Source organism: Zea mays, chromosome 3 (assembly GCF_902167145.1).
Source record: "Zea mays cultivar B73 chromosome 3, Zm-B73-REFERENCE-NAM-5.0, whole genome shotgun sequence".
Classification (NCBI taxonomy): Eukaryota; Viridiplantae; Streptophyta; class Magnoliopsida; order Poales; family Poaceae; genus Zea; species Zea mays.
The window spans coordinates 221,700,134-221,710,453 of record NC_050098.1 but is presented as its reverse complement, the minus strand read 5'-3'; the positions used below and the strand labels follow the sequence as shown (position 1 = coordinate 221,710,453).

The 10,320-nt window shown below is 43.0% G+C and overlaps 2 protein-coding genes across 2 annotated transcripts; one reads left to right on the top strand and one right to left on the bottom strand.

Moving 5' to 3' along the window:
* Positions 1-1,937, top strand: LOC100284746 (uncharacterized). The gene is made up of 2 exons (NM_001157641.2): positions 1-362; positions 1,626-1,937. The coding sequence occupies exons 1-2, from the start codon at positions 100-102 to the stop codon at positions 1,642-1,644; spliced, it is 282 nt and encodes a 93-aa protein (NP_001151113.1). The 5' UTR covers positions 1-99; the 3' UTR covers positions 1,645-1,937.
* Positions 1,938-4,822: 2,885 nt separating this feature from the next.
* Positions 4,823-5,606, bottom strand: LOC109945343 (uncharacterized). The gene is made up of 3 exons (XM_020551188.1): positions 5,561-5,606; positions 4,963-5,170; positions 4,823-4,880 (listed from the first exon to the last, which is right to left on the bottom strand). The coding sequence occupies exons 1-3, from the start codon at positions 5,604-5,606 to the stop codon at positions 4,823-4,825; spliced, it is 312 nt and encodes a 103-aa protein (XP_020406777.1).
* Positions 5,607-10,320: the final 4,714 nt, after the last annotated feature.

Genomic DNA, 10,320 nt, shown 5'->3' with positions numbered 1-10,320 from the left:
AGAATGCAAACCACAAAACAAAGTCAAACCAGCTGCAACGATCAAGAGCGAGGCTTCCTTGTCCAGCTCTCCGCTCAGCCGACACACACAGATTGACAGATGGCGTCTATGTCGCTGAGCTCGTCGAGGGCGCAGTGGACGGCGAAGCAGAACAAGCTGTTCGAGCAGGCGTTGGCGGTGTACGACAGGGACACGCCGGACCGCTGGCACAACATCGCGCGCGCCGTGGGTGGCAAGTCGGCGGACGAGGTCAGGCGCTACTACGAGCTGCTGGTGAAGGACTTGGAGCACATCGAGGCCGGCAAGGTGGCCTTCCCCGCGTACAGGTGCCCCGGCGGCTACGACGACGCCGACAGCGACAGGTATGGATCCCATTGGGTTTTCGCGCGCGTTTACTACCGCGTCGTTTCCAGTTTTCAGCCATCTACTTATAGACACTACCGGAATCGCGTTTTTTGCCGAGTGTCTAAGACACTCGGCAAAGACTATTTTACATTCGGCAAAGACTTTAACGAGTGTAACACTCGGCAAATAACACTCGGCAAAGATTTCATCGGTAAAGGGTTCTTTGCCGAGTGCTTTTTTTTGGACACTCGGCAAAGACTTTGCCGAGTGTTAAAAAGCAATCGGCAAAGAAAAACACTCAGCAAATTAAGAATCGAAAAAAAAACAGCAAAACATTTTTTAAATTCTATGAACAACTCTCTAACCCTACCCTGTTACCTTACTCGTTGTCATATCATTTTTCACTATTATTTTGAATCAAACTTATATGTTTTGTAAATGGTGAGATTCGAACTCACAACCTCTCTCTCGCGCATACCCTCCTATACCACTACACTACTACACCAATTATGTTTATATTACGTTTCTATTCCCCATGTACTATAACAAATCGAGAGTAATTTGATTATTTAAGACACTAAATGAGTTCATTTCAAAATGTGACCAACTATAAAGTTGCATAACTTTTTGAGATCTAAAAGTTTTATTTTAATAGTTTCTACATCCGAGACCGTTTATAAAATTTGAATTTTAAATTTAAAAACTTCACACGAAATTTTCAATGATAAGATGATTTCAAATCAAAAAATTGTCAACTACAAAGTTTCATTACATTTCAAGACCTACAACTTTTATTTTGGTGGTTTTTCCATCCGAGACAGTTTGAAAAATTTAAATTTCAAAATTCAAACATAGTTTTGCATAACAAGATGATTTCAAACTAAAACGTAACTCTTCAATACCTACAACTTTCATGTTGGTGGTTTTTCCTTTCGAAGTCGTTTTCAAAATTCAAATTTTAAATTTTTTAAATTCAGACGTAGTTTTCGTTGACAATATGACTTCAAATGAAAAAGTTGTCAACTATAAACTTCTATAACTTCTCAAGATCTACAAAATTTATTTTGGTTGTTTGGTAATTTGTTTATCTCAGATGATGATTCTAACAATATGCACAAATTCTATACGTCTCTCTCGTAGTTTCATAAACTACGAGAGAGATATAGGTTTTATGAACAAATTTATTTTTATTTTGTCCGGTAGTGAGACTAGTAGAATCTGCTGCGTAAGAGTTCTCAATCTGCATGTAGCTAATGCCGCAGATTCTGCTTTCTTCGCAGGCTGAAGCACCTGACCTGAAGATCTAGGCGGCAGGCAAGCATCATGAGAACCACTGAACAAGTACGTCCTACATACGTACACTTCGCGCCATGTGAGTGTAGCACGTGTGGCTACAAAAGAAGCAAGCCAAGCGAGTGGGTCGGACGGATTATCTGTTCAAGCACGCATGTGAATTAGAATTACTACTAGCAATAGCTATAGGATGTTGATCAATCGATCTCCGTTCCCCCCGTGTTGCGATGTAAAATCTCAGCATCTGTAGCATATATATTCTGAGGAGTGAAATAAAATACATTCACTAGTTTGTGGACTTTTATTTGTCCTATTAAAGCTAGTTCAAATCTTAAAAGATTTTATTTAGAGTTATGTCTACGACTGAGATCATGGTGTACCGACTTCGACCAATAGTCCGTTCCGGGGATGGTCGAGACGACCTAGTACCGACTCCCCTCCCCGGGACCGACGGCGCGAACATTGGCAGGAGGATACGTGTGGAGTCTCCGTGCTTCCTTCTCGCCTCCGGGCCATCTAATTGCCTCCTAACTTCAAGGTCTCCAACATCGACAAATATGAGCCTAAGCAGGATCCAGGAGGCTGGTTGACCGTATATACGATCGCCGCCTGGGCTGTTGGGGCAACAGAGGATGTCATGACGGCATACTTGTCCATTGTCCTGGGGCAGGACACGCTGCAATGGCTCCGACACCTACCTCGACACTGCATCGATGATTAGAGTGACTTCAGTTGTCGGTTTATCGCGAATTTACAGTCTCTTTCCGATAAACCGGCGCAGCCATGGGACCTCAAATCCATTAGGCGCCAGAATGATGAGACTCTCTGATCGTTCCTCAAAAGGTTTCAAACGATGATGAACCGCATCCCCGAAGTCACCGAAGCGGCTGTGATTGAAGACTTCTATCGGGGATCCAACGACACGGTTTTTGTCCGGGACATACTTCAAAAGGCACCGGCCACCTCCGAACATTTATTCAGAGAGGCAGACATCTACATCACCGTGGATGAGCAGGTGAAAGTCGCCTAGAGGGAGGGGTGAATAGGCGGAATCTGAAATTTACAACTTTAAACACAACTACAAGTCAGGGTTAGCGTTAGAAATAAATGCGAGTCCGAAAGATAGAGCGAAAACAAATCACAAGGAAATGAAGCGAATGACACGGTGATTTATTTTACCGAGGTTCGGTTCTTGAGAACCTACTCCCCGTTAAGGTGGTCACAAAGACTGGGTCTCTTTCAACCCTTTTCTTCTCTCAAACGGTCACCTAGACCGAGTGAGCTTTCTCCTTAATCAAACGGGTCACTTAGACCCCTACAAGGACCACCACAACTTGGTGTCTCTTGCTTTGATTACAAGTGTCTTGAGAACAAGAATGGGGAAGAAGAAAGCCAACCAAGCAACAAGAAAACACAAGCGATCCTCTCTCAAGTCCTAGAGCACTAGAGTTGAATTTAGGGACTTTGATTGGATTGGAGGCTTTGATTTGTGTCTTGGAGTGTTGCACTTTGCTCTTGTATTGAATGCACTGTTGTGAATGCTTGGATGCTTGGAGTGGTGGTGGTTGGGCGGTATTTATAGCCCCAACCACCAATTCAACCGTTGGGGAAGGCTGCTGTCGATGGGCGCACCAGACACTGTCTAGTATGTCAGCCACGTCACCCAACCGTTAGGGTTCTGACGTTTTCGACCATTGGAGCTCTGACTTCTTGGTGCACCGGACAGTCCGGTGCCGCACCAGACTGCTACTGTACACTGTCTGGTGCATCTTCTGCGCCTGCTCTAACTTCTACCGCGAACTGTAGCTCTGTCAGGGCACTGTGCAGTCGACCGTTGCGCTGGTAGTCGTTGCTCCGCTTGGTGCACCGGACAGTCCGGTGGCACACTGGATAGTACAGTGAATTATAGCGGAGTGCGCCTAGAGAAACCCGAAGCTGAGGAGTTCAAACTGTATGGTCCCTGGTGCACCGGACACTGTCCGGTGGTGCACCGGACAGTCCGGTGCGCCAGACCAGGGCAGCCTTCGGTTTCTTTTGCTCCTTTCTTTTGAACCCTAACTTGATCTTTTTATTGGTTTGTGTTGAACCTTGAGCACCTGTAAAACATATAATCTGGAGAAAACTAGTTAGTCCAATTATTTGTGTTGGGCATTTCAACCACCAAAATCATTTAGGAAAAGGTTTGACCCTATTTCCCTTTCAATCTCCCCCTTTTTGGTGATTGATGCCAACACAAACCAAAGCAGATATATACGTGCAGAATTAATCTAGTTTGCATAAGGCAAGTGCAAAGGTTGCTTGAAATTAAACCAATTTATACTTTCACTAGATATGCATGGATTGCTTTATTTCTTTTAATATTTTGGACCACATTTGCACCACTTGTTTTGTTTTTGTAAATTCTTTTGGAAAATCTTTTCAAAGTCTTTTTGCAAATAGTAAAAGGTACATGAATAAGATTTCGAGAAGCATTTTCAAGATTTGAAATTTTCTCCCCTTGTTTTAAATGCTTTTCCTTTGACTTAAACAAAACTCCCCCTGAATTGGAATTCTCCTCTTAGCTTTCAAGAGAGTTTTATTAATATGAAAAAGATTTAGATACCAATTGAAAAATCTTTGAAACCATATATCAATTGAGATATAGATACCAATTGAGATATAATTTCCAGAGAAATACTAATTTGAAAGATACTAATTGAAAACTTTATTTCGAAAAATTTAAAATTGGTGGTGGTGCGGTCCTTTTGCTTTGGGCTAATATTCTCTCCCCTTCGGTATTAATCGCCAAAAACGGAGTCTGTTGTGAGCCCTTTTTTAAATCCTCTCCCCCTTTGGCAAACAAGATATAAGTGAAGATTATACCAATGATGGAGAGATGGCGGAATGCTGGCAAAGAGTGAATAATACTGATGGAGTTGAGTGGAAGTGTCGTCTTTGCCGAATACTCCATTTCCCTTTCAATCTATGACTTAGTAGAAATTCACTTGAAAACACATTAGTCATAGTTTTGGTACTTAAATAACGAGAATTATGCATTTGTACCAAAATGAAAGAGATATGATCAGTGGCGGACCCAGAAATTAACCAAGACCCGGGCCGAAGCGACCATAAACTCTAATAGTAGCATATAAATAAATTGTACGGCTAAACAACATTATTATAGATGTTAAAGATGACATACAAGTTATGATGTAGCTCCTTCAAAATGTATCATGTCAACATCAACATCAGTGCTTCTTGCTCTAGAACCATGAAGGAAATCATATTTAGAACGCGATTTGAAAGGTAATGTTGAATAAATTTAATAATATTAGTAATTGGTACATACCACTAGTACGAGGTAGATTCACCCTGCGGGTTTTCATGCCTTGAAAATAATCCAATATCTTTGCATCCTCAATGTTTGTAAATATATCCCTCTCAATATAACACACCATACGATGGTTAAGCCATTCGTCTCCTGTCTTATTCTGCAACTCAGTTTTAATGATATTCATAGATGAGAAAGCTCTCTCCATAGATGTTGTTGCCACTGGTAAAATCAAAGCTAATTCAATGAGACGATATACAAATGGAAAGACAACATGCCTGTCACTCTGAACCATTCTCACAACAAGATCACCTAGGTCATTGCAACTTAGAATATCTGGATCAGCTCTCATATCAATAATGAATATCTCAAGTTGGTCTTTCAAAACTATGCAATCATATGTAGAGAAGTCCGCATCATACAATTTAGCAAGCTCAATTAACTTATCTCCATCAAAATTGGCAAAAGAATTTTTTGGATCAAGGCAGGCAATGCATCTCAATAATCGGGTAGATCTTTCACCAAAACGGTTGTTCAACTCCACAATAAGTTGGTCAAGCACCACATTAAATATTTCATGTTTCAAGTGATGATGGTAAGTTATCAACTGACCTCCATGACCTCTTGAGCGACCTCTAGCAGTGGTTGTATCCAACATGTTTGGCACAATGATATTATATTGAATGCAAAATGATTTTGTATCCTCAAATTGATCTTCCCATCCATGTTGTCTAATTTCATCAATTTGTTGCAATGTGGCACCAATCAGTCATATGGCACGAACAATATTTTGATCTTTCTTTTGCAAGCATTGGGATAAATCATTAGTCTTACCCAATAATTTAATAACAAAATGCATAATAAGCACAAGCTCAAAAGTCTCCATTTGTTTTAGCAAACCAGATGCAGTAGTTCTTTGAGTACTAGGACCATCTTGACATATATTCTCTAATACCTCCAAGACTGCTTTCCACATATAATGAAAACTTCTTTGTCGGTCTCCCATCTTTTTTAGGATATATATGGCCAATTGGTTGACATGGACCCTGTAACAAATACTCTCTTCTAACAGCATCCCTAATGTTAACATCATATTCATCAATTGGTTTTCTAAGCCCAGGATCAACAACTATATCGAATACCTGCTCAGAAGGTGGAATTTCTTGCTCTTGTTCATTTGAAGTTGGATTTAGTACTGCCTCAACAGTAGCCTCCTTAGTTGAAATTTCTTGGGCTTGATTGTTACTGGTTCCGGTTTGAACTGTTGGTTGAGAATTGAGGTTTGATCTTGGCTGCACATTAGGCACGACAGGTGTCAGAGCTGGAGAGAAAAATGATTGCAATGTTCTATGCCTCTTCTTCATTTTGACGGGCGGACGACGTGTGGCCGGGCGAGCGAGCCAGCGAGGTGCTGACTGATTGGTGACTCGGAATCTCGGACACTCGGTGATGGTGGGCGCACGAGGGCCGACCGGCCGAGGGGCGAGGCGAGCCGCACTGCAGCGGCCAGCGGCTGGTGTGGCGGGCGCTGGGTGGGCAAGGGGCGAGGGCGAGGTGACCGCGCTTGCCGCTTGGGACAGGACCGCGCTGGCCGCTGGGAGCCTGAGACGAGACATCGAGACCGCGCTTGGGCGCTGGCCGACGGCGCTGGGTGCAGCGCAGGACGCCACTGGCCTGGCCGCTGGTTTGTCCCCAAGCGGCGGCGCTAGGAGCCTGGGACACAGGACGCGACCGCGCTTGGGTTGTTGGCCATTGGGCGAGGGGCGCAACACAGGACGCGTGGCCGGTGACTCGGCGAGGGCAGCGGCTGGCGGCGGCGTCGTGGCAGCTGGCGGGTAGGCTAGGGTTCCTCCGTTCCTGACTTCCTTCTGTTCTGCGTTCTGGGCTACGAATTTCTATTTTTTTGGGCCTACGCGCCCCGGGTCATGGCCTAGGTGGCCATGGGCATCGGTCCGTTCCTGGATATGATCAAAGGTATATAAATGAGCTATGTGTGCAACGTATCAATCAAAATTCCGAGAATCAAGAATGTTTAGCTCATTCCTAAGTTTGGTAAAGGTTTTCTCATCTAATGGTTTGGTAAAGATATCAACTAGTTGTTCTTTGGTGCTAACATAAGCAATCTCGATATCCCCCCTTTGTTGGTGATCTCCCAAAAAGTGATACCGAATGGCTATGTGCTTAGTGCGGCTGTGTTCAACGGGATTATCCGCCATGCGGATTACACTCTCATTATCACATAGGAGAGGGACCATAGTCCCGGAGGGTTTGCCTCATCCAAAGTAATTGCGCACAACAATGGCCTGCGGCAATATACTCGGCTTTGGCGGTTGATAGGGCTACTGAATTTTGTTTCTTTGAAGCCCAAAACACCAAGGATCTCCCCAGAAACTGACAAGTCTCTGATGTGCTCTTCCTATCAATTTTACACCATGTCCAATCAACATCGGAATATCCTATTAAATCAAAAGAGGATCACGTGGGGTACTAAAGCCCAAACTTAGGAGTGTAAACTAAATATCTCATGATTCTTTTCACGGCCCTAAGGTGAACTTCCTTAGGATCGGCTTGGAACCTTGCACATATGCATACGGAAAGCATAATATCCGATCATGATGCACATAAATAGAGTAAAGATCCTATCATCGACCGGTATACCTTTTGATCTACAGATTTACCTCCCGTGTCGAGGTCGAGATGCCCATTTGTTCCCATGGGTGCCTTGATGGGCATCTCGACATAAATTTGGCTGATGAAGGTGCCCTCTTGGAGTTGCTTGATTTGGAATCCTAAGAAATATCTCAACTCCCCCATCATTGACATCTTGAATTTTTGTACCATGATCCTACTAAACTCTTCACAAGTAGATTTGTTAGTAGACCCAAATATAATATCATCAACATAAATTTGGCTTACAAACAAATCATTTGCAACAGTTTTAGTAAAGAGTGTAGGATCGACTTTGCCGACTTTGAAGCCATTATTGATAAGAAAATCTCACAGGCATTCATACCATGCTCTTGGGGCTTGCTTGAGCCCATAAAGCACCTTTGAGAGTTTGTAGACATGGTTAGGGTACTCATATCTTCAAAGCCGGGAGATTGCTCAACATATACCTCTTCCTTGATTGGTCCATTGAGGAAGGCACTTTTCACGTCCATTTGATAGAGCTTAAAGCCATGGTAAGTAGCATAGGCAAGTAATATACGAATTGATTCAAGCCTAGCTACGGGTGCATAGGTTTCACCGAAATCCAAACCTTTGACTTGTGAATAGCCCTTGGCCACAAGTCGGGCTTTGTTCCTTGTCACCACACCATGCTCATCTTTCTTGTTGCAGAATACCCACTTGGTTCCTACAACATTTTGGTTAGGACGTGGAACTAAATGTCATACCTCATTCCTAGTGAAGTTGTTGAGCTCCTCTTGCATTGCCAACACCCAATCTGAGTCTCTTAGTGCATCCTCAATCCTGTAAGGCTCAATAGAGGACACAAAAGAGTAATGTTCACAAAAATGAGCGACTCGAGATCGAGTAGTTACCCCCTTATGGATATCACCAAGGATGGAGTTCACGGGGTGATCTCTTTGAATCGCCTGGTGGACTCTTGGGTGTGGCAGTCTTTGACCCTGTACTTCTTGTTCATCTTCCTTATCTTGATTTTCTTCATCTCCCCCTTGATCATTGCCCTCTTCTTGAGGTGGCTCATCTTCTTGATCTTCTTCTTCTTCATCTTGAGCCTGTTCCACATTTTGAGTTGGTGGAGATGCTTGAATTGAAGATGATGGTTGATCTTGTGCTTGAGTTGGCTCTTTGGATTCCTTGGGACACACATCCCCAATGGACATGTTCCTTAGCGCGACGCACGAAGCCTATTCATCATCTAATTCATCAAGATCAACTTGCTCCACTTGGGAGCCATTAGTCTCATCAAACACAATGTCACAAGAAACTTCAACTAGTCTAGTGGACTTGTTAAAGACTCTATATGCCCTTGTGTTTGAGTCATATCCTAGTAAAAAGCCTTCTACAGCATTAGGAGCAAATTTGGATTTTCTACCTCTTTTAACAAGAATAAAACATTTGCTACCAAAGACTCTAAAATACGAAACATTAGGCTTTTTACTAGTTAGGAGTTCATAAGATGTCTTCTTGAGGATTTGATGAAGGTAGAGCCGGTTGATAGAGTAGTAGGCGGTGTTAATCGCCTCGGCCCAAAACCGGTCCGGAGTCTTGTACTCATCAAGCATGGTCCTCGCCATGTCAAGTAGAGTTCAATTCTTCCTCTCCACTACACCATTTTGTTGAGGTGTATGGAGAAGAGAACTCATGCTTGATGCCCTCCTCCTCAAGGAAGCCTTCAATTTGTGAATTCTTGAACTCCGTCCCATTGTCTCTTCTAATCTTTTTGATCCTTAAGCCAAACTCATTTTGAGCTCATCTCAAGAATCCCTTTAAGGTCTCTTGGGTTTGTGATTTATCCTGCAAAAAGAATACCCAAGTGAAACGAGAATAATCATCCACAATTACTAGACAGTACTTACTCCCGCTGATGCTTATGCAAGCTATCAGGCCGAATAGATCCATTTGGAGTAGTTCCAGTGGCCTGTCCGTTGTCATTAGGGATGAAAACGGTCGGAAACAGTCGGTAAACACTAAAACCATTACCATTTTCATATTTTTTATCGGAAATGAAATCGAAAACGGTAACTCCGAAAACAGAAACGATATCGGTATTTCGGAAACTTCGGAAACGAAAGTTCGGTACGGAAAATACACCGGTAACGATCGAAATTTAAAATACGATCGGTAAACATATAACATAATAAGCTCATAATACAACAAATATCAAAAGTTCAAACACCTCAACCTTTTTGGTACGGAATATATATAGAGACACACATACATATATATACACACATATATAAATATTATATATATATATATATATCGCACGCACGTGGCCACCAGGTAATGGGACGTGACGAGGCCCTGCTCCGGCCGTCTGTCGCACCACGCACACGCACGGTAAGCCCATTAGCGCGATGTAGTAGACCGGCAGTAGCGAGCGCAGTTTTATCACTTAGTCCCACCTCGCTTAGTAAACTGCACGGTGCACAAATTATTCTATATAAATAGATACCCTGCCGCAGTCAATTATCAAAGTTCTGAGCGGGCAGGAGACCGGCGGCTTGGGCCAGATTGAAAATGTGGGCTTTGGCCCGCTTATCTTGTTTTTAATTTTAAATTTCGGAAAATTCCGAATTCTATATTCGGTAAATTCCGGTTAAATTCGGTAACCGGAGGAAACGGTCGGCAAAATGCTAAACCGGTTTCGATACCGATTTCGATATAAAATTCCGACAACCGAT